General features: G+C 41.6%; 1 protein-coding gene and 1 pseudogene across 1 annotated transcript in view; one reads left to right on the top strand and one right to left on the bottom strand.

Annotated features, from left to right (window-relative positions):
- Positions 1-598: 598 nt before the first annotated feature.
- On the bottom strand, positions 599-17,652 carry LOC134809790 (histone-lysine N-methyltransferase SETMAR-like; annotated as a pseudogene).
- The window catches only part of ZSWIM5 (zinc finger SWIM-type containing 5), a 187,123-nt gene continuing 177,967 nt past the window's right edge, over positions 16,287-25,442 (top strand). The window contains exon 1 of the mRNA XM_513126.9: positions 16,287-18,878. Within this exon, the coding sequence (XP_513126.5) occupies positions 17,822-18,878 (1,057 nt within the window). The 5' untranslated portion in view covers positions 16,287-17,821. The remainder of the gene's footprint in view (positions 18,879-25,442) is intronic.

Genomic DNA, 25,442 nt, shown 5'->3' on the forward strand with positions numbered 1-25,442 from the left:
CCACCACTCCTGGCTAATTTTTGTATTTTTGGAAGAGATGGGGTTTCACCATATTGGGCAGGCTGGTCTCAAACTCCTGACCTCAAGTGATCTGCCCACCTGGGCCTCCCAAAGTGTTGGGATTACAGGCGTGAGCCACTGCGCCCGGCTACTTTTAATACTTTCACACCCAAAGTTAAGGTTACAGAAAACTATAGCACTTTTTAAAAGCACAAGACTATTGAGGACTTTTCAGGAATGAAGTTTCAGCTCACCTCTACATTATAAAAGAACAAGATGGCTAGTGGAAGAAGGAAGTCATAGATACCACCTATGGCCAATTATAGACGTGAGGACTGTAGTAGCATTACCTATTTTCTCTTTGTTTACTATATGTATGTTTACTTGTATATTTAACTATTTTATCATTCACTCTCTTTTTCCCCTTATTATTTTATATACCAGTTGTTGGAGGTTAACTTTACAATTGTGTCTTTAGGTGGAAGAATATTCAGTGGGACCATGACTAAATTTGAGGCTAAATTATTAGGTTGGTGCAAAAGTAATTGCAGTTTTATATCGTGAATTTTAAATCATTATAACTAGGCTCAAACATTTATTAATCAAAATAGGAACCATTACAATCAACACATTTTTGCCAATGAGAAATAAGTTTATTTATTCCTGTAGCATAAACATCTGTGCTTCGGGATTCAACAAACTCTCTTGGAAAGCATTTTCTGCATCCTGCTGGTCGTAGAAGCATTTTCCCTGCAAAAAGTTGTCGACATACTTGAAGGAGTGGTAGTCAGTTGGAGAGAGGTCAGGTGAATATGGCGGATGAGGCAAAACTTCATAGCCCAATTCCTTCAACTTTTGAAGCGTTGGTTGTGCGACGTGCAGTTGGGCATTGTCATGGAGAAGAATTGGACCCTTTCTGTTGGCCAATGCTGGCTGCAGACGTTGCAGTTTTCGGTGCATCTCATTGATTTGTTGAGCACACTTCTCAGATGTAATCATTTTGCCGGGATTCAGAAAGCTGTAGTGGATTTGACCGGGTGCAGTGGCTCACGTGTGTAATCCCAGGGAGGCCAAGGCAGGCGGCTGAGGTCAGGAGTGCGAGATCAGCCTGGCCAACATAGTGAAACCCCATCTCTACTAGAAAAATATAAAAATTAGACGGGTGTGGTGGTGCACACCTGTAGTTCCAGCTACTCGGGAGGCTGACGCAGGAGAATCGCTTGAACCCGGGAGGCAGAGGTTGCAATGAGCCGAGATTAAGCCACTGCACTTCAGCCTGGGTGACAGATTGAGACTCTGTCTCAAAAAAAAAAAAAAAAAAAAAAAAAAAAGCTGTAGTGGATCAGACCGGCAGCAGACCAGTGACTATGACCTTTTTTTGGTGCAACTTTGGCTTTGGGAAGTGCCTTGGAGCTGCTTCTTGGTCCAGCTACTGAGCTGGCCATTGCCAATTATATAAAATCCACTTTTCATTGCACATCACAATCTGATCGAGAAATGGTTCGTTGTTGTTGGGTAGAATAAGAGAAGACGATACTTCAAAACAACAATTTTTTTGATTTTCAGTCAGCTCATGAGGCACCATTTATTGAACTTTTTCACCTTTCCAGTTTGCTTCAGATGCCAAATGAACATAGAATCGTCGACGTTGATTTCTTCGGCAACTTATTGTGTAGTTGTAAGAGGATCAGCTTCGATGTTTGCGCTCTTTTGGTCATTATCAACTCCCAATGGCCAGCCACTGTGCTCCTCATCTTCAAGGCTCTTGTCTCCTTTGCAAAACTTCTTGAACCACCACTGCATTGTACGTTCATTAGCGTTAGCAGCTCCTGGGCTAAATGCATTGTTGCAAGTTGTCTCTGCTGCTTTATGACATTTTTGAACTTGAATAGGAAAATTGCTCAAATTTGCTTTTTGTCTAACATCATTTCCATAGTCTAAAATAAACATAAAATAAACAGCAAGTAATGTCATCAGCAAAAAAAAAAAATAATAATAAAGCGAGAATGTCCATTAAAATAATGTATAACATAACCACATTTATTTGAGAGTGTATCCCAATATCAAAAGGCAAATTCCAACAATGCAAAAACTGCTGTTCCTTTTGCATCATTAGTATAACTAATGATGGATATAATGACTGGACTATGTGTCTCCTCATTTTGTGGAGTTGGTGAGAAATTCACTTATATAAAGTTTAACCGAATCTTTTTAGGTAGAAACATAGAGTTGTTTTATTGTTGTATGGAAGTTTGAATGTGTGTAAATGGGTGCATATGGAAGCCAAAGGGATGAATTGTGCCATTTATTAATTTATTGCTTCTCAGATCCAAATGTACCCTTCTTTGCCATGCTATTTAATATTGGAGATGGACCCTGTAAACAGGTTTACTTTGTCAGCTGCTTGATATTAGTCTTGTCAATAGGGAGTTCTGGAGAAACACTGCAAGGCCATAGAAGAAGAAAGATACTTCATTTCTTGGTTCCACTGAGCTGGTTTTTGACATCATGAAGGAGGCCTGGTATTGCTCTCCTCAGCAGCCAGCTTTGCCCTGCATCCTTTAGCATATTTCTCTGCTACCTAGCAGGTTGCTTTTACTGACCAGCTACAGCCAACCTGCGTCCTTCAGCAAGTTTTTCCATCAGCCAGTGGGGTGCCCCTACAAAGCAGATCCAGCTGCCTACATGGTCCGGCAAGTTTTTCCTCCCTCTGGTGAGTCAGTCCTATGAGCCAGCTCTGGTCTGCAACATTCGGCAAGTTCTTTCACTAACTGAAGGCATCTTGTTCCTGAGGCAGCTACTCCCTCTCCAAAGAGGTCTGAGTCTTAGCTTAGTAGTGGGACTCTTCTAAGGCTTTTGTTCTTTCCTTGTTCCCTTGTTTTGCTTTTCCTTCTTAAATTCCAGTCCTCACTGGGCTTGTATGACCACACTCTCCACTTCTTGTATGACTCAGTCTCTTTTGTTGCTTCTCCCTGTATGTCTACCCCTCAATTATTGGTGGTCACTTGGTTTCATCCTAGTTCCTCCCTGCCTCCCCACCCTCAACTCTATATACTTGTTCTGGGTGGTCTTAACTTTTTCTATAAGATCCCAGCTCTTACCCTAACCCTAACCAAATTCTTCTTTGTCCTAAGTTATTCTCCTAGGCTTCAGATCAATTTACACTTGGATTTCTCACAAGTACCTCAAGCCTAACATGTCCCAAAAGTGAACTCATCATTCTTTCCTTGAAATCTGCTACTCCTGAATTTTCTATTTTGGTTATTGACTTCAACTTTTACTACATAGTCCAAGTTAAAGATTTGAAACCACTTTTTACTTTCTTTATTTTTCATCAAAGCTTCTTTATAGCTCCAGGTCTGCTTAGTCCACCTCCCAAATAGTTCTTAAATCTGCTTTAACATTCTTCTCCTAACCCATTGAAATATCCATGGAACCATTCTCATTGCCATTATTTTCTGTCCTCTCCACACCATTTTCATGCTACTGCCATATTTCTACCTCCTCTTTGTATACAATTTAATCTGGTCATTCCCTTCTTAAAAATCTCTGCTGGCTCCTAAGTGCTTACAGGATAAAATGTAAGCTCCTTAGAATGGCATAAAGGGTCCTTCAGCAGGCGTCACTAACTCTTCATGTTCCAGTCAGTTCAAACTTTTTGCCATAGACCTTTCAAATCTAGAAATTTGTGTGCCTCAATTCTGGGAAATTTTATTGAGTTCTTCCTTTCCTTTTTCTTTTTTTAGAGACAGGATCTCACTCTGTAACTCAGGCTGGAGCGTAGTGATGTGATCATAGCTCACTGTAACCTCAAATTCCTGAACTCGAGAGATCCTCTCACCTTAGCCTCCTCAGTAGTTAGAACTACAGGCATGTGCCACCAAGCCTGGCTAAATTTTTAAAATTTTTTTGTAGAGATGGGGTCCCACTGTGTTGCCCAGGCTGTTCCCAAACTCCTGGCCTCAAGCAAACCCTCCTGCCTTGACCTTCCAAAGTGCTGGGATTACAGGCATGAGCCACTTTGCCCAGCTTAAATTATTTCATTGATGATTCCCTCCCCTTTGATTTTTTTGGGTGACTGCTATTATTCTGATGTTGTACGTTTTGAACTGGCCATCTAGTTGTCTCATCTTTTCTCTCCTGTTTTCCATTTCTAACTCATTTTGCACTACTTTAAAGAGATTTATTCAACTTTATTAATATGTGAATTTCTGCTATTATGTATTTAATTTCCAAAATTCTTTTTCCTTTGTCCTCTAAATGCTCCTTTTATTAATTCATTCTTGATGACACCCTATTCTTGTTTTATGCCTGTGTTATTCTCTCTTCTCTCTGTGGAATTTTCTTCTCCTGGCAGATGCTTTATTTTCCCTAAGATTTTTTTTTCCATTTGTTGTTTGGTTGTTTTGATATATGTCTTTGGTGTGAGACATATATCTTCTTCAAAGATATAAAAATTCTTGGTTATCTGATCATGATTACAAGTTAAAGAGCTGATTGGAAGCTTGAGCACAAGGTGGGGCTTATTCATTTTGAGTTTCTCTGTGAACAGATCAACAGGAGCCATTTGTTGGAAAAACCCCTAATGTCAGTATTTTTAGGTCTTTCTTTTGGGATGGTCAGAGTGCCCGGTGAGAGTCTTGCATTTCCTGCCTGCAGAGGTCCAGCTGCAGCCAATGTTCTGGGAGCAGTGTGGGAGATGAACTAAGAGAGTCTCAGCATTTAGTATGTGTATTGTCATCTGATTTCCCTGTTTTTACAAGGTATCCAACCCTTTAACTATACCTGGCACCCCCAGACCAGAGGTCTTCATCATATCCTCCCCAGAAAATCAGCCTCCAAACTTCTACTGTAGTGGGAGAGGGATGGTCATGTAACCATAGGGAAATGGGGGAGGAGATGTAGGAAAGTAATCACTACTCAAATAGCTTTTACCCAATCCTCATTTTAGCCACTCTCCTTCATCCCTAGTTTCAGAAGTAATTGATACTGCCAGTTTTTATTAATGCCTGGGCATTAAGGAGATACTGGTGAAGACATAGAGATCTTTACATCTAGACCACTTATTCAAATATGACAATGAAAAGAGAGTGTGAAATATAACACAAGTCAGAGAGAACTGAGGGGTCAAACAGAGACTCTTTTCCTCTCAGAATAAGAGAGTTTGTACATACTGGAAGGGAAAGTGAAAATCCCCAGCGGAGAGAGAGAAATTGAGAAGGTCTGAAAAATAGGGGCTAATTATGACAGGAAGATCCTGAAGGACCCCGAGAAGGTGAGTTGGAGGGCATAGGCAAAGAGCTTAAATTTGGTAGGAGGCAGGATAAAAAGAAGGCAGGACGCTGTGATCTTTAGAGAAAGAAAAGAAGAAGTCAGTGCAATGGCCTATTGTTTTTTGTAGAATAAGTGGATAACTCATCTTCTGAGGATAATAAATTCAGAGCTTTTTTTTTTTTTTTTCGAGACGGAGTCTCGGCCTGTCGCCCAGGATGGAGATGGAGTGCAGTGGCGTGATCTCGGCTCACTGCAACTTCTGCCTCCCAGTTTAAGCGATTCTCCTGCCTCAGCCTCCCGAGTAGCTGGGACTACAGGAGACTGCCATTGCGCCGGGCTAATTTTTGTCGTTTTTAGTAGAGATGGGGTTTCACCATCTTGGCCAGGCTCGTCTTGAACTCCTGACCTTGTGATCCACCCGCCTCGGCCTCCCAAAGTACTGGGATTACAGGCGTGAGCCACTGCACCCGGTCGTTCTCGTCTTATATATGATTCTGGTAATTATTCCTTATTACTTTTCAGAAATTGAGGCAGGTCCAAGTTTTGTGGGACCAGGAGCCTATGCAATCTAGGTGTTGTCTTTAAGAAAAGGAACACAATTATGAATATAAGATTAAGCACAAAAGCAAATTAGTTACAAGAGTTTAAATGGGGCCAGGTGTGGTGGCTCACGCCTGTAATCCCAGCACTTTGGGAGGCCTAGACGGGCAGATCTCTTGAGGTCAGGAGTTCGAGACCAGCCTGGCCAACATGGTGAAATCCTGTCTCCACAAAAACAGGAAAATTAGCCAGGCTTGGTGGCATGTGCCTATAATTCTGGCTACTTGGGAGGCCAAGGAAGAGGAATTTCTTGAACCCAGGAGGCAGAGGTTACAGTGAGCCGAGATCACACCACTGTACTCCAGCCTGGGTGACAGAGTGAGACTCTGTCTAAAAACAAACAAACAAAAAGGTGCGGTTTAAAAGCAGCCAGCAGCCAGCAGCCAGTGCGGCTGGACGCAGTGGCTCACGCCTGTAATTCTAGCACTTTGGGAGGCTGAGGCAGGTGGATTACCTGAGGTCAGGAGTTCAAGACCAGCCTGGCCAACATGGTGAACCCTCGTCTCTACTAAAAATACAAAAATTAGCTGGGCATGGTGGCGCGCACTTGTAATTCCAGCTGCTACTTGGGAACCTGAGGCAGAAGAATTGCTTGAACCTGGGATGGGGAGATTGCAGTGAGCCGAGATCGCACCAATGCACTCCAGCTTGGATGACAGAGCAAGTCTCTGTCTCTACCAAAAAAAAAAAAAAAAAAAATCAGCCAGTGCAAGTGAGGGGTTTTGAAACTTAAGCTTCATTATAATCATGTTATATCTATTTTTATTCAGAGATCAAACCTTCTCCTCCTATTTAAAGTCCAGTAACTGGGTCTTTGCGTCTCTGTGTCTGAGTTCATTTTATTTTTGTTTTCTGCCCAGGTCGTCAGTTTCTCTTTCTTCTTCAGGACTAGAGACACAGGGTCATGGAATCTGAGAGCTAGAAGAGACCATAAAAGATCATCTGATTTAAACATTTAATTATGGAAAAGAGAATAAGATCCAGAAAAGTGAAATGATTTGCATGAGGCTCCATCACCAAGGAGATGTGAATTAGCACACCCTCAATTGCAAATATTAGAAACCCCACATCAGAATAGCTTTAATGAAAAAGACTTCTGGTTAACTATAATGGGTTGAACATTTGCATTTATTTCTGCTCCTTCCGCTAAATCTCTCTAGATCAGTACTTCCCAAACTTCAACATGCATATGAATCAACTGAGGAGCTCGTTAACATGCAATGTATCCAAAAATTCTGGGGTGAGGCTTGATTCTACATTTCTATCAAGCTTCTAGGTGATGCCAGTGTTGCTGATCTGTGGATCACATTTTGGATAGTAAGGCTCTGGATCAGGGGCTGATGAACTACAGCCACAGCCTGTTTTTTGCATGGCCTGTAAAGCCTAAAATATATACTATCTGGCTCTATATAGAAAAAGTTTTGCCAGCCCCTGATCTAGATGGCAAAAAGAGAATGAGAAAAGTATAAACCCATGGAAAGAACAAATGCGATAACAACAGAGGACCAACATTTTTAAACAATCTGGAAGATGAAAAGCAGTTGGACAAATTGTCTTTGCTGAATGGAGTAAGAAGAAACCCGGGAATCTTCATGGGGTGAAATCCACAAAGAAGGTTTGTTTAGATTACATCCCTTAGAAAAACTCAGGGCTTGGAGATACCAGGTGCCTGGAAAAGTTGATAAGGGTGGGTGTATAGGAAGAAAGGAAAAAGTGGTAGACACACAACTGGGTCACTGATATCCCCTTTTGAGAAGGACTATTTGCTCCACTGCAAGGAATGTGTTTAGCTAATAGTTTCCAGCTGTTAGCTTCATCAGGTTCTACCTCAGTTTGTGAGCTGAAGGCATGCTTTTCTCAGGGAGGCTCTAGCCAATGACTGTACATGTGCCTTGCCATTTGTGCTTAATGCAGGACTCTTTTAATGGGAAATCTTTGCCCTGAAGCCCTCTATTCGGCTGCAAAGTTTGGCACCATGGTCTGACCATTCTGCCTGTCTGATCCCACCATGCCTCTGAAAATGCCCCATCCCTATGAACCCTCAGAGTTGGGGTGGAGACAGTGGAGGAGATTAGTGCCATGTTTAAAGATTGAGAGGGTGCAAAGGATGCGAGGGGTTGTGATCCCTACTGTAACCCCATTTAACTTGCCAATATGGCCCCTGTAGAATCTAGAAAGTTTCCAAAGGATGCCTGTAGATTACCACAATCTCAACCAAGTAGCAGCCCTGATTGTATGGCAGTAGCAACTGCCATACTGGACATGATATCATCACTAGATTAGATTAATATGGCCTCAGGTACATAGCATGTAGCCATTTTGTTGGCAAATGCATTTCTTTCCTGTCCTAATCAAGAAAGAATCAGAATGACATACATTCATATGAAACATAGTTATTGTATTAGTCAGAGTTTTCCAGAGAAGATCTACAAGGCAAGTTGGCAAGCTTACCTTGCCTGGAGACTCAGGAGAGCCAATGGCTTAGTTCTAGTCTGAGTCTGAAGGTGTAAGAACCGGGAAAGCTGAGAGTATAGTTCCTGTGTGAATTGTGTGAGGCTTGAGACCCAGGAAAAACCAATATTTCAGTTTGCGTCTGAAGGCAGGAAAAAAGCTGATGTCCCAGTTCAAAGGCAGTCAAGCAGGAAAAACTCCGTCTTAGTAAGGGGAAGGTCAGCCTTTTTGTTCTATTCAGACCTTCAGCTAGTTGGATGAGGCCCACCCACATCCAGGAGGGCAATCTGCTTAACTCAGTCTACTGATTTAAATGCTAATTTCATTCAAAAATACCCTCAGAGAAACACCTAGACCAAATATCTGGGCATCTCGTAGCCTAGTCAAGTTGACACATAAAATTAACCATTACAGTTATTTATAGTTTTGCCTTGGGGTTATATTACATTTCTTGCCCTTTGTCATAATGTAGTATGATCCGGACCATCTCAAAGAACATCATGTTGATTCATTATATTGATGACATCAAGTTGACTGAAAAGCATAAGCAAAAGTTTGCTAGGATGCTAGTGGCCTTATTAAGACACATATGTGCTGTGCAGGGTGGGAGAAAACTACAGTGAATTGGACACATGTCATTTTGGTAAAACGCTTAGGGGCCCAGTTTCAGGGCATGTTAGGATATCCCCTTCAAAGTGAAAGGTAAAATTGTTTCATCTTGCATCCCAAGTACATAGAAAGAAGCACAGAGCCAGATAGGCCTCTTCAGGTTCTGAAGGTAAGAGGGACTGCACACCTAGGAATACTGTTCTAGCCCCTATACTGAGGTAACACAGAATGCTATCATCCTTTGTGGTGCTTGGAGTAGGAAGGGGCTCTGAAGCAGGGCCAAGCAGTAGGGGAAGCAGCCTTGATGCTTGGGCTGTATAAGCCAGCAGGCCCAGTTGAAGGTATCTGTGGTGGGAAAAGATGCAATATCGAGTTTATGGGAAGCCCCAATGGAGGAATCACAGTGCAGGTCCTGGGAATTTGGAACAAGGTCATGTTAGTCACAGGAGAGGATTATATACCCTAAGAGAAATAGCTCCTGGTGCCTTACTGGGCCCTGGTAGAGACGGGACGCTTGACTCTGGGGCACTAAGTTACTTTGAGTATGAAACTTTCCATTATGAGCTGGGTTCTGTTAGACCTGCCAAGTCATAAATTCAGCCATACCAGCATCTGTCATTAGATAGAGACATTACATCCAGGTCTATAACAGCCTTAGGAGGAATAGAGAGCATGAGCAGGAAGTCTAGGCCTCCTATACCACCTGCTATATTTGCATTATTGCTCTTCCCTAAGCTTGTGCTTATATCTATATGAGAGAAGGTAAGTCTGATGTGAGCGCTGAAAAAGGAAGAAAAAGCCTGAGCTTGGTTTATGGGTAGGCCTGTTTGGAATGTGGATACAAGCCAAAAATGGACAGTAATGGCATTATAGTCATATTCAGCAGTGGCCCTGAAAAATGGCGGAAAGGAAAACTTTTCCAAATGAGTAGAGCTGGGAGCAGTGCATCTGGCTAGCTGCTTTGTGAGCAGGTGAAAGTGGCTAGAGAGGCGAATATATATATAGATTCCTGGGCAGTGACCAGAAGGCAATGACCAGAGGGCTTGGGCCCTCTGGTCAGGGACCTGGAAGGGAAAGGATTTTTGTGTCACATATTAATGGCCACCTAAAAGCATCCAACATGAAAGAGGCATTGAACAGTCAAGCAGACAAAAATGACTTGGCCAGGTATTGCTAACTAGCCTGGTGCTAACTAGCTGGCTGCCCCAGGACTGGTATGATGGGGACATGACAGAGAACTCATGGTGGCATAAGTGGAAATTACATATAGGCTCAACAGCAGGCATTCCCACCTATCAAGATTTATCTAGCTATTGCTGCCTTGAATGTCCAACCTGTTGGCAACCAAAATGAACAACTAACCTCCTGATATAGCATTGTTCCTGATACAGGCCAACTGTATCACACAGCACACCAGTCCCTTTCATTCTAAAAGGGTCAAGAGTTTGTTTTCAAAAGGAGAGATACCTGCATATGAGTTTGCCTTTCCTGCCTACAGAACTCAAATAGCACCAGTACCCAAGGACTTATGAAATGCCTGATCCACAGGCATAGAATTCAACAAGGAATAGCATCCAACCAGGGAACCCACTTCACAGCAACAGGTGTTTGAGAGTCATCTGGTACTATAGTGTGAATGTCCCTTCTAAAACTCATGTTGAAATTTAATTGCCATTATAACAGCATTGAGAGTCAGGACCTTTAAGAGGTGATTAGGTCATGAGGGCCCTGCCGTCATTATCATGAGAGTAGGTTAGTTATCACAGGAGTGGGTTCCTGATAAAAGGATGAAGTTTGGCTCCCATCCTCTGTCTCACAGGCTCACTTTCTTCCATTGTGGGAAAACACAGCACAAAGGCCCTCACTAGATGTTGGTGCCATGCTCTTGGACTTACCAGCCTCCAAATCATGTGTTGAATAAACTTACATTCTTTGTAAATTACCCAGTCTGTGGTATTCTGTTATTGCAGCACAAAATGGACTAAGATATCTGGCATCACCATTGAATACCCTAGTCATATCATATAACACAATATCCAGCCAGCCTCATAAAATGCTGGAAAGACCTTCTACAGGCATAGAAGCAACCAGCCTTATAAAATGCTTAAATGCCCTTCTATAGACACATTTGATATGCCTAGTTCAGAGACCACATTTTGAAGGGATGGGGTGGCATCCTTCAAGATGATGAGTATGCAATGAATTAGGCACCTCTATATAGTGTTGTGGCTCCAACAGAAATGAGAAACCAAGGAGTAGAGACAAGAGTGGCCTCATTATTTATCATCATTTACAATGAACTGCTGGGAGATTCTGTGCTTCCTGTCCCCACAACTCTAGGTTCTACAGGACTAAAGGTTCGAATCCATTGCACCCTAACTTACAGCTGCTGCCAGGGCATCAGAGACTCCTTGTGCCCAGGGGCTAGCAGGTGAGAAAAGGAGTTAGCATACTGGCAGGAGTCATTGACCCTTAAGCAGGAGGCAGTATTCCTCTTATACAGTGTGAGCAGGAAGGAATACGTGTAGAACTGAAGAGATCTTCCTGATTGCCTCCCTGCCCCACTGTAACTGTGAACAGACACATGGAATAATCCTGGCCTATAAAGGTATGATTGCTGAGAGCTCAGAACTCTAAGGACTGAGGGTTTGGATCACATCTCTAAGCAAGTTCCAAGACCCGCTGAGGTGATAACTGAGGGTGAGGGGAATTCAGAATGGATAGTGGAAGAAGAAAAAGATGAGTTCCAGTTGTGGCCCCAAGACCAGTTGTAACAATAGGGAATATAGCTCATCCCATTAACTATCCTCTTCTGAGTTTCCCCTCAGGAAGAGAACTGTGGAAGATCTGCTCCCTGATTTTGCATGAAGAAGTAAATTGGTGAGGTAAAAGAGGTGAACTGTGGCAGCCATGAAAATGCTCTTCTCAGATTTCTGGCTGTGGGAGGCATACTTTACTGACCACTTTAGCTGCTGTGCTCCAAAATCTATCCCTGCATTTACCTCTGGATAAATGCTTTCCACAGCCTGCTGCCACCCAGTGATTTAGTACAATGAGAAGGAGTACTAAGACAGGTCCATTCCTAGAAGGCGCAGGACTCCTCTGATGGGCACATTTGGTCTTGCCTAACTTTCTTAGAACTATACTGCACTCTAAGACCCCCCCATTCAACCTTCCTTCCTTTCTTTTCTCTTTCATCTGCATTGAGATCTGATGTCTCTTACAGTCTTCCCTAGCTCCTAGCTTCCTCTCCATGTTCCCTATTAAGCATAACGTCTAATAAATCTCTTGCACATCTAATCGCATCTTGACTAATTCACACCCTAAATGTCCATTAGAGGGAGAATAGACAAACAACATGTGGTACATTTATATAGTGGAATACTACTAAGTATAAAAACAGAACAAACTGTCATGAGAATAACATAGGTGACTCTCAATTATTATTATGCTTAATAATAAACCAGACATAAAATAATTTATGCCATATTATTCCATTTAAATGAATAATTGGTATCTCTGGGAGGTGGGTATCAAGCTGAAAGGGACATAAGGGACTTTTCTGGAATGACAGAAACATTCTACATTTTTTCTATGTAAAGACCTCATGGCTGTATACATTTGTAAAAAGTCTTCCTAGAAAGCAGACTCAGAGGGGGAAAACATCATCAAGCTGTACACCTGAGAATTGTGCCTTTTAATTAAAAGTACTCAAAAAAAAAAGATTGGTGCTTTTTTTTTTTTTTTTTTTGAGACGGAGTCTGTCTGTCGCCCAGGCTGGAGTGCAGTGGCACGATCTCGACTCACTATAACCTCCGCCTCCTGGGTTCAAGCGATTCTCCTGAGTAGCTGGGATTACAGGTGCATGCCACCATGCCCAGCTAACTTTTGTATTTTTAGTAGAGACGGGGTTTCACCATGCTGGCCAGGCTGGTCTCGAACTACTGAACTCATGATCTGTCCACCTCGGCCTCCCAAAGTGCTGGGATTACAGGTGTGAGCCACTGCACCCGGCGATTTTTGCATTTTAATGCATGAAAATTCCGCCTCAATAAAGTATTGAAAAAATAATAAAGGAGATTTATTGGTTCATGTAACTGGATGTTGATAGAGGGCTTCAGGTTTTGATTCAGCTGTTTAGCAATGCCATCAGAAATCTCATTTTTTTTTTCATCTTTCCCATAAGTCTTTTGGTATGTCAGCTTCAACCCAAGCCTGGCTTACCTTTGTATTCACAGCATGCTACCAACAACCTCCTTTTCTGGGTCAAGGCACTAAGAGAATTGCTTTTGTAAGCTCTCTTAAAAGAGTAAGAACTTTCTTCTTTCCTGGAAGTTGCTAGCAAACCACATATCTTATTGGCCCAATAGGTTATGCTCATTCCTGAACCAATCCCTACGACCAGGGAAATGCCATACACTGATTGACTTATCTCTGCCTATCCCTGAATGAATCACTTTAGAATGAGATATGGAATTATGCCAGTTGATCAGACAAGTTAGCGCTTACCCTTGGAGCTAAAGTCCTCTAATTTTATGGCTGCTCCATAACTGAAGGAAGAGAACCACGAAGTCTACCACAAGAAAAATAGCAGTTGACTGGACACAGTGGCTTACACCTGTAATCCCAATACTTTGGGAGGCTGAGGTGGGTGGATCACCCAAGGTCTGGAGTTCAAGACCAGCCTGGCCAACATGGTGAAACCCTGTCTCTACTAAAAATACAAAAATTAGCCAGGCATGGTGGCGGGCACCTGTAATCCCAGCTACTCAGGAGGCTGAGGCAGGAGAATTGCTTGAACTCAAGGGGTGGGGGTTGCAGTGAGCTGAAATTGCATCACTGCACTCCAGCCTGGGCAACAATAACGAAACTCTGTATCAAAAAAAAAAAAAAAAAAAAAAAAACCAGAGTTGGGTAATAGGTCCAATCAATTCAAATCATGGTCTTCTAGCCAGGCGTGGTAGCTCATATCTGTAATCCCAGCACTTTGGGAGGCCAAGATGGGAGGACTGCTTGAGCCCAGGAGTTTGAGACCAGCCTGGGCAATATAGGAAGACCTTGTCTCTACAAGTGTGGTGGCGAATGCCTGTGGTTCCAGCTACTTGGGAGGCTGAGGTGGTAGGATCGCTTGAGCCTAGGAAGCAGAGGTTTTAGTGAGCCAAGATGGTACCACTGCACTCCAGCCTGAATAACAGAGCCAGACACTGTCTGAAAAAAAAGAAAAAAAAAATCATGATCTTCCTTTCTAATTCCTAAATATTTCTCATTCCCACTTCATTCAGTGTTTATTATATACCCAAAGTGTTATCAGGAAGCACAAGTGTCTATCTTCTACATTTTGAAATAGAAGCCAAAATAAATTTTATTAAATAAATGACTGGGTTGCATATAGTTTGCTTGTCAAATGATACCTAAATCCTCATCTCTGAGTCTCACTCTATCCCTCACCTTCATCTCATCATTTCATTCCATGCAAAGGGGTTGAGGATGTTTCACAAATGCAAATTTAAAGATTTATTTCTAAGGTTGGATCAAAATGTTCCTGACATCAAAAGAGTTGTCTTAAGATGTGAGGTATTCTTCCTGGTTATTGATTTTTGGTATTTGTGTTTTCACCCTGGGGATTGCAATGCTGTAAAATAAGTATCTTTAGACTCCCACAGTCTCCTTGAAATATGTCAATTCTCTCATCAGAGAAGAGGGATCAAACAGAGAGAGGTAACACAGGCCCAGAGCCATTGCTAGCCCATATGGTCACTTGGTGAGAATGAGAAAGAGGCACCCAGATACAACCTGGTTGGTGCAGGGATGGGCAAATGGAGTGCAGGCCAGATTTCAGCCCCTTTTTGCCCGATGTCTAGATATCTTTTCGTCCAATGCCTTCTACAAGCCTTTATTACCTCCTTCCCACACTGTTGGTTTATCTCCAAACTCATCCTTTGCCTCCAGACTTTATCTTTCTCCTGATTCATCCTACATATTTCTGTCTGGTTAATATTCCTAAAACACTGCCTTTTATCATACAACTGTCCTGCTCAAAATACCTTTATTAGCTTCCCTCCACCAACCTAAGAAAATGCAGATTCCTCAAGTTAGCATTTTACAATGCTTTTAAAAGCTTTTCACAATGTCTCCTGTCTCTCTTGCAGTCTTTTCCCACTATTTCTCACCACAAACTTATGGTCCAATTAATCTAGCATTCTTGTTGTTCACAACCACATATTGCATATTCCCAAATGTCTTATTTGCCGTGTTATTACCATCTGTATTTATATATTTATGTGCTTATTTTTTATTTTTTATTTATTTTTTTGAGACACAGTCTCACTCTGTCTCCCAGGCTGGCAGTGGTACAATCTCGGCTCAGTGCAACTCCGCCTCCTAGGTTCAAGCAATTCTCCTGCCTCAGCCTCCCGAGTAGCTGGGATTACAGATGCCCACCATCATGCCCAGCTAATTTTTGTATTTTTGGTAGAGGTGGAGTTTCACCATGTTGACCAGGCTTGTCTCGAACTCCTGGCCTCAAGTGATCCACCCACCTCAGCCTCCCAAAGTGTTGGAATTACAGGTGTGAGCCACCACGCCCGCCTAACATGGAGCTTATAGTCTATTTTGGGAAACAGACATTAAGCAAATAAACACATAAATATAGGCTAGGCGCCGTGGCTCACACTTGTAATCCCAGCACTTTGGGAGGCTGAAGCGGGCAGATCACTTGAAGCCGGAGTTTGAGACCAGCCTGGTCAATGTGGTAAAACCCCATCTCTACTAAAAATACAAAAATTAGCTGGGCATGGTGGCATACACGCCTGTAGACCCAGCTACTTGGGAGGCTGAGGCAAGAGAATCACTTGAACCCAGGAGGCGGAAGTTGCAGTGAGCCAAGATTGTGCCACTGCACTCCAACCTGGGTGTGACAGAGTGAGACTGCATCTCAAAAAAAAAAAAAAAAAAAAAGGCAGTAACTGATTAAATCAGAATAACATATTCATTGATTCAAAGTGCAAATATTTTCTGAACATCTTCTATGTGTAGGTATTTTGGCAGGTGGTAGAAATAGGCCCTTACATGGAAATGGTTCCTGCCCTTCCACAGCTCATAGTCTAGTTAGGGGGACAGGCATTAAAGGAATATTCGTTCTCCCAAAAAACTCTGATAAATTATAGGAAGGAAAATAGTGTGTGTTATGGAAGCCTGTAAATGTGGTACCAGATTCAAGGTGGAGTAGGGATTATGCTATTTTGCAGTAATCTATTTATAGATATTTACAGATATAAATCCATTTACCAATATAAACAGATTTCTTTTTCTTTCTCTCTTTTTTTTTTTTTTTTTTTTTTTTTTTTAGAGAGGGTCTTGCTCTGTTGCCTGGGCTAGAGTGCAGTGGCATGATCATAGCTTACTGTAACCTTGAACTTCTGGGCTCAATCAATCCTCCTACATCAGGCTTCAGGGTAGCTAGGACTACAGGGTGTAGGCCACTAATCCCTGCTATTTTTTATTTCTTGTGTAGAGATGGGGTCTCCAGTCTGCTCTGTTGCCCAGGCTGGTCTAGAACTCCTGGCCTCAAGGGATCCTCCACTTTGGCCTCCCAAAGCCTTGGGATTACAGGCATGCGCCACTGCATCTGGCCTAAACAGATACTTATTGAGTACCTACTACACTGAATAAGCAAACAATTTGAATTACTTCTAATTCCAGCCAGCCTGGGCAACATAGGGAGACCGCCCCTCTACAAAAATTTAGAATTAGCTGGGTGTGGTGCTGTGCATCTGTAGTCCTAGTTATTCTGGAGGCTGAGATGGAAGGATAGTTTGAGTCCAAGAGTTTGAGGTTGCAGTGATCACCCCACTGCACTCCAGGCTGGACATCAGAGTGAGATCCTGTCTCTAAAAAAACTTTTTTAAAAGTGAATTATTTCTAATTCTTACAACATTTATGTGTAGAAGCATTATTACTAGCTCCCTTTTGCAAATGATTTAATAGAATCATGAATAGCATCACACACAGCAAGTGTGATTCACACCCAATTCTGCCTGTGCTCTTTAATTCTGAGATTACAGCAAAACCAAACTGTGGCTCCAGCCTGTCTCCAATCATTTACTCTCTTCTTACTCTTACTTTATCCTACACTCTAAATCTCGCTCACTTTGAAGGGCAAACTCAACTATAGAAACTCTTTTAATACAGTTCTTGGAAAGTTTTAAAGTTGTAGAGATTAGTTTGTCAGCAAATTCTGAAATAATCTGAGCTTTCTTGATCGAGCAAGAAACAGTAACTTACAATTGCGTGTTGTTTATGGAGTTAGTGATGAAGCTGCCATTCTTGAGCACCCACTATGTGCCAGGCAGAGGATAAATTATAGTGAAGGAAATAGACATGATTCTCACTCTCATGGAGTTGACAGACATTAAACAAATATATAAAAATACAACTATGTAAAGGTGTAGAAGACTGAGCCAAGTGAGGAAAACATGAAAGACCTAATTCAGATTGGAGGTAGGGGATCAGAGAATTCTACCAAAAAACACGCAAAAGTGTTTTGTATTCTAGGATGCAAGGTGCTAAACCCTCCAAAAGACCCCACCAGGATGCAGCCCCCGTGGCGATAAGATCTTGATGCCCCATTGTCAAGGGGTGGTGCGACTTTGTCCCACTCTGGGGTGGGGTGACCGCCGGCTTTATCCTACATTGTTGTGGCGTGAGACGAGTTTTCATCATCCGAACTTTCTTATGTTTTCCCCTAGTGTCTTCTTTCCCAGCGTCTTTCTGCCAGATCTTCCGCTCTGCTGTGACAACCTCCTGTCACATCAGTACCGTTGGAGCTGGATTGTTTTTTTCTCCTTGTACCCCGCGAGCCTATAACTTCACGGAGGCGCCTCCTTGGATGGCTTATGGCCCCGCCATTTCATTCAGTCACACAGTCCATTCCTGTCTGGCCGGCGGCAGGTGGGTTGGAGGTGCGCGGGCGGGCGTGCGAGAGCGTCCAGCGCTCCTCTCCCCTCCGCGGTCGCCGGATCCGCGAGAGCGCTCGGCTCGCGTTCTGGGCTGTTTGCGCCTGGAGCGCGCCGCGGGCCCGCGCTCGCTCCCGCCTGTCTTCGCGTCCGCGGCGGCCAGGACACCGCGCGCCGCCTCACGCTACCCCGCAGGCCGCCCGCGTCTGCCCTCGCGGCGCGCTCCCGGGCCCGGCCGCAGTTCCCCACTCGGGCCGACTGGCTCGCGGGTTCTCTCGCCCCGCCCCCCTCCGCGCCACCGCTGGGCGCTTGCGCGGGGCGCGTGGCCGTGGCCGGGGTCTCCGCCGCAGCCCGAGCAGCTGCCGCCGCCTCAGTCAGTCAGTCAGTCCCCAGCAATGGCGGACGGAGGTGAGCGAGAGGAGCTGCTCTCGCCGTCACCGGTCTCTCCGGCCAAGCGGCTGTGTTCGTGGCCCAGCCCGCAGGCTCATCACCCTCGCGGTTCGCCTGGGGCAGCCGGCGGAGGGGCAGGGGGCGTCGGCAGCAGCTGCCTGGTCCTCGGGGCCCGCCCCCACCTGCAGCCGGAGTCCTTACTGGACTGCGCCGCCAAGACGGTGGCGGAAAAGTGGGCATACGAACGGGTGGAGGAGCGCTTCGAGCGGATCCCGGAACCCGTGCAGCGCCGCATCGTCTACTGGTCCTTCCCGCGGAATGAGCGGGAGATCTGCATGTACTCCAGCTTCCAGTACCGGGGCGGCCCCGGCGCCGGCGCTGCTGGCGGCGCCGCGGGGGCTTCGCCGGCCGAGGAGGGGCCGCAGCCACCCCCCGGGGCCGCCGCTCCGGCCGGCTCCGCCCCTGGGGGCGTCGCGGCTGGGGCATCCCCCGGGCTGGGCGCAGGGGCCGGCGCGGCCGGCTGCGGTGGCGAGGGGCTCCCGTTCCGCCGGGGCATCCGTCTGCTGGACAGCGGCTCTGTGGAGAACGTGCTGCAAGTCGGTATGTGCTCGTCCAGGCGTTCTCGGGTCCTCAGCCTCCTCTTCCGCGGGTGCCTCTTCTCGGCCCGAGCCCTGGGGCCGAGACCCCGGCCTTCTGCCCAACTCCTGTACCCCTGCCGAAGGACGAACAAGTCACAAAAACTTTTTTCAACCTTTCACTCAGGTCCACCACTGCTCTTTCCTCCACTGACCCTCTACCCCAATTTCTTTTTGTTTGAAGAGTGAATAGATCTCTCTTCTTCACTCTTTCTATTCCCCACACCAAGGCAAAGAGAATGGGGAGGTATGACTTTTTGGATGTAATAATTTCACAAATGTGTTGTCCTAATTTAAGTTTGGAGAGGAGAGGATTGTTAGTAAATCTGGAACAAGCGGTTTTAGAGGGAGCGTTTGAGGGACAGACTGTCAGAGGCAATCTATAGCCCTAGCCGATTGAGTCTCGATGAAATTAACACTGGGAAAAAAGCCCCAACAAAATACTGCATGTTTCAGACAGTTTTAATTGTCTGCGTTAGGATTTTTCCCCTGGACCGGTGATGCTTGGGAATCTAGGCTGCGAACTAACAATAACCGAAGATGGAAATGTGACAGCTTCTCCTCCACACCCCCACCCAAGGAAAAAAAAAAAAAAAAGCCATACAATCTGGAGTGGGGGTGGGGTCTCTCTTCCTTGTCAGACTGGGGTAAATCAAAAGCTGGTCACGCTGGGTTTTTCAAATGCCTCTCATTTAACAAGTCCTATTTGCTTTTATCTTTTTGTTATGGAAAAATATATTATACAAATGATTTCTTCCTTTACTCCTCCGGAGCTTCTAGTCAGTTTGTTAATCTTATTAAATATATAAATACAGTGCTTCTGATTTGTGGAATGGTTAAGGAGAAGGATAAAAAAATGATTAACATTGACTTTGCTATGTGGAAAATTAAAACACGAATTTTTTTCTATTTGGATTATTATAGCATTCTGGAAGTACATATCTTTATGCGTTTTATTGTACACTATATGCTCGTATTAATTGAAGAAAATACTGATTTTTGAAAGGAGTTGAAGGGAGGTTGTTTTTAGAATTAAACAAGCACAGAAAGACACAAACCCCAGACATCTAGCTCTCCAGGTAAAACCTGGAGAAAACATTTGAAAAATGTTTTTCTTTGAATCGTGCTGTTTCATATAAAGTAATCTGCTTCTGGTTATTGAGAATCATTGATTCCTGTGTTTCTAACCAAAACAACAGCATACCACAACTTGTTTTGCAAATGTGAAATGTAAATTTATCCTGTGCCAGAATATAGTGACAGTGGCTTGAGCAAGTTTTGTTTATTTGAAAGAGGTTAGTCCTTTATTTGTGTATATTTTTGAAAGAGTGACTTGAATAAATATGTAATTAAGGTGTACAGCTTTAATACTGAAACACTGAAAACATGAAAATAAATACAATCATTTTCCTATTAGTCTGTAAATTTTAATTTTTCTGAGTTTCGATCATTTATTTAACTTTTAAGATTCTTGTTTCAAATATTTTAAATGGAAAAGGATCAATTTAAGTGGTCATTTTATAGTAAGAGATGGATGAGGAAGAATTTTCAAACTTGAGGGAACAAATAAAAGAGAGGAAGAGTTTTAAAGAGGTGTCTATTTTTAAAGTGACTAAAGTGTCACGTTCCAAATGAAATAGGATATTTTGGGTAATCTAGATCATGTTTAAATCAGATATTTCCCCTTTATAATATGAAAGTTAATGTGGTTCTGGAGTTATAGGCTCTCTTATGGTAGTTTCAGAAAAGACACATATAAACAAACATGTTTTCTGATTGACTTGAGAAAAGACACATATAAACAAACATGTTTTCTGATTGACTTTGGATTTCAAAGACGAAGACCGGTGAATAAATTTATCACTTTAAGTTTATGCTACTTGAGAACCACGAGCTGTGTAATTTTTATTATTCTGACCTTAATTTAGGTTAATAAGTATAGGAGAGAAGGATAGCCTGTTCTGCATCTTTTTGAGTTCTGTATTTTGGTATGAACCACCTTTAATAGAGACTCATCCCCCATCTCCTAAACTTAACGTTATAAGTAAATGACTTAATCTAGAGAGTAGGCTTTCTAAAAGTATTGCCAAGAGATGAGTAAGGAAGTGATTCGTATATACCAAGATAGTAATCGTGTTTCAGTTTATAACTGCACTTCAAACTCAATTAATTACTAAGTGATGCTAATTAAGAATTCTACATATTTCCTTACTGTTTCTAAACGATAGAACCTCAGATTTGGGAAGTTACTGAAGGCCGATGCTTTAGGAAGAACAGAAAGTTGGGGTATTTCTGTGACAACATCTTTTTAAGAAAAAGAGTCATAAGGGAATTTAATGAAAAAGGGAATTTAAATGAAAAAAGAAAGCACAAACAAAAAAGCCTTCAAGGCAAATAAATTAAAAACAAACAAAAACTTGTGGAAAGAGTAGGTAGATTAAATTCTGTAATTTCTAATTACTTTCCACACAAAATCTGGTAATGGGAAGTCATGAATTCTGGTTAAAAATTGGATACTTCAGATTTTAAATCAAAACTAAAACTTTTCCAGCTATGCTCAAAGGATACATTTCTTTTATGTAAGTACTGCATCAGAAGTAGTATTCCTTTTAAAAGGGGAAAATTGCAAATTAGTCTCTTCAGGGATGTCTGTAAGTTTGAAGCTATGTCAATAGACTTACAGTCTGATCTCAGTATTGTAAAGGTTAGAGTATGAACTCTATTGAAAACATATGAATGTTTTCAGCATCTGCATTTTTAACTTGTTTCAGAAGCCCATGGATATAGTAGTGGTATAAACTTTGGGAAAATACTTATTCAGGAGTCTGCAGATGGCATAAGAATAAGACACCTATAATTTACTAACGGTTTTAACATTTTGACCCTTTTGCTATCCACTGTATTTTAAATTGATTTCTTTGTATTTGGTAAAACTTAAAGAAGCTTTGCTTTTTCTCAGGAAAATCTGAATTGATTGAAGGAAAAAAACATTAACAATTTTTCTCACTTAAACACAGAAATGTTATTTTACTTGGATATTTAGTTTTAAAAATTGGCTAAAGGCATGCAGGGGCCTTCTGTGCCTGGTACATCTTAGTTATATGTACGTATTTATCCAGAAATTTTAAGTAGATTTTGACAGGTGACTTCAACAAAACCCCATAGTTTTAGTCTACACATTTTTTAATAAGTACATGATTTGTTCTTGAAGTCTTCAAGACTAGAACCAGAATGCTAAGTATTACCTTATGTGGAAGAGGTACAATTACAAAGTCAATAATGGAAATATAAAAAGTGGCCCATTTCAGGAAGTTATCTATAACTTAAACATCAAGTAGTAAGTTTAAAATTGTGTACACTTGTATATCATCAATAAACAGGTCTGTGAAATTTTTCTGTAGTATAACTTTTATGAAATTTATCAGTAAGAAGTATTACAGTTTGTTGATTTTTATATGTAATTTGTTTTAATCTATATTGTTTGGGGGAACAAAAGATATCTACATTGAAAAAACTATGGCATCATATGTGAGTTAGAATGAATAAAATTATAATAAAATTTCATGTGGAGAAAAATAACTTTATTGATATTTAAGATATTCCATCACAGAAGGCAGCTGCATTCCTTTAAGCGGGTGTGCTTTTTAGCATAGAAATTTTTCAAGTTTTAAATCACATTATCTTTTTTTTTTCTGATCAATGAGTTCTCTCCCTCCACCCTAACACATAACATATGCACGCATTTTAATGTTCAATAAGTGCTTGTTGAATGACTGAATGTTAAGAATGGATTTCTCAGTGTTGTAAAACAGAGAGAGACCTGAATTTTGAGTATGAGTGGTATTGGAATATATGGGGAAAACTCCAGATTTGTGCATATAATAAACTGATAGCATTAAGTAGTATGAGTGTTACAACTTAGGTGTATCTTCTGTGTTTAACCATCTATTTTGTGTGACGAATGGTGATTTATCAATTTCTTCAAATGAAAGCTTTAAATGAATTTTTCTAAAGGTGACTTTCTCAAGGATAGAGCTTTGGATTTTAAAGATGATGGATAAACTAAAGAGAGTGAATTTTATTTTAGAGGTTATCTTTATTTTAGGAATTTAAAAAATATATTATGGAAAAGGCTGGAAATTTATGCCTATGGGAGACAATTTTATTTCTCTTGTTTCAATAATAGCAATTAAAAAACAAGACATTAACTGTCAGTAATCTCTTATGGTGAGGGTTATATGAATATATACATGTGTTAAAATGTATGGAACTATACACCAAAAAAGTCAAGTTTACTATATGATACCGTAGAAAATAAAATTTTAAAAAATCAATGCATTGATATAATGTACAAGAGAAACATATATATTACTGTAAAAATGCTGTATTAGTTTCCTATGGCTGCTGTAACAAAGTATCACAAACTGGATTGGCTTAAAACCACAGAAATGTATTGTCTCAGAGTTCTGGAGGCTAGAAATCCAAAATCAAGGTGTTGGCAGTGCTATGCTCCTTCTGCAACCTACAGGGGAATCCTTTGTTGCCTCTTGCTAGCTTCTGGTGGTTTGTTGGCTGTCTTTGGCATTCTTTGACTTGGAGCTGCAAAATTCCAATCTCTGATTTTGTGGTCACGTGGCATTCTCCCTGTGTGTGTCTGTTTTCACATGGCCTTCTTATAAGGACACCGGTCATACTGGATTAGGGGCTCACCCTACTCCAGTATGACCTCATCTCAATCACATACGCAACAACCCTATTCCCAAGGTCACATCATGAGGGACTGAGGTTATGTTCTGAGGTATTGGGGGTTAGGACTTCAGCATATTTTTTGGGGGGTGACATAATTCAGCCCATAACAGCTTCTCATACTTGTTTCTTGTTGCATATCTGAGTTTCATGTGAATTTTAAACTTTATTACATTAAGTATGGCTTAAGTTAGGAAATCACCACATTAATTTTATTAGGTAAGCATTATTTAGACTTGCTTGATTCAATTTGCATGATTGATTATTTAATCTTAATACATGTGGAATATTTTTGACAAATAAGTGGTTATTTAAAGGTTAAAATTGTCATTCTTGATAAAAAATGATGACTGTGTGATATAGCACTCATGGTATACATATATGAATGAATAGATTACTGTGGGTTTTTTTTCATGCACACCATTTATAACTCAGCTTTAGAAATGGATAACCTTGAAAGCATATGAACAGTGTTTTAATGTCTGTTTCCAAACCCTAAATTACTATGGTTTAGAATTAGTGCTTGATATTAGAAATAAATAATAATTTATTCCAGATAATTTTTATGTGAATTTTTTTACCTTGTGGTTTATTTATAGGCTTATTTCTTTCTAACATAGGCAGCATGCTTCTTGGACACTTTTAGCCTATCATGGAGCTAGTAGACTAAGAAAATCATACTTATTTAAATATTAGCTGTAGTATTATGTGATTATATGCTAAATTACTCTGCGATAGTTTTTGTAATCGTATATAGTCAACTGATTAATTTTTGGTTTTCAGTGTAATTGTTCTCTCCCTTAGGATGTATAATGTGGTTTGTCCTAAGTTGGTGCTCAGTAAATGTTTATTGAATGAATGAGTACATTGTCATATCATTTTTTATATTTGTGTAGTATGACATCTCTCTTAATTGATTTATATGTAACTGAAGCCTAAAATATGTACTGGCATTTGTGGCTCAATTTCTGGATGCTTCTGATTTTTAAAGCATTACATAGATAAAAATTATCCTTGAAGCTTATTATTAACTTGTTCTTGGTTCAGTCATTGAATTAACATTTAGTCACTTATTACGTGTAAGGCTCAGTAAATAATTGTTTACCTGTTTTTGGTGGAAGTCTTTCTGTAGTACTTTGCATTTTCCTATCTTAGAGTACAAAGTTAGGTTGGGCATCAAAGCCTAAACTAAGGACTACATTACGTTGCCTTCCTTAGGTAGGGAGGAAGTTAGAAACAGTGAATATTTGACTCTGAGAGTTTCTGAAGCCTGTTTTTGAAAAGTTCCTTGCATACATGTTTTTTGGTCATTTGCCTGTTCTTTATAATGGAGTGATGAATGTGGTATTTAGGGGAGTATAACATAGTTACCTTATTTAAAAGTAGACTATTGAGGCCAGGCGTGGTGGCTCACTCCCAGCACTTTGGTAGGCCGAGGCTGGTGGATCATGAGGTCAGGAGATCAAGACCATCTTGGCCAACATGGTGAAACCACGTCTCTACTAAAAATACAAAAATATTAGCCAGGTGTGGTGGTGTATGCCTGTAGTCCCAGCTACTCAGGAGGTTGAGGCAGGAGAATTGCTTGGAGCCGGGAGGCAGAGGTTGCAGTGAGCCAAGATCGTGCCACTGCACTCCAGCCTGGGTGACAGAGTGAGATTCCGTCTCAAAAAGAAAGAAAAAAAAAAGACTATTGAAGCAAAAGCTGAAGTACCCTTCTGCCTAGTGGTTTTCTTGCCTTAACAGCAGTTGTTTGCATACTTTGTATACTTTAGTCCTTAGA

The sequence above is a fragment of the Pan troglodytes genome, chromosome 1, assembly GCF_028858775.2.
Source record: "Pan troglodytes isolate AG18354 chromosome 1, NHGRI_mPanTro3-v2.0_pri, whole genome shotgun sequence".
In the NCBI taxonomy this organism is placed as follows: Eukaryota; Metazoa; Chordata; class Mammalia; order Primates; family Hominidae; genus Pan; species Pan troglodytes.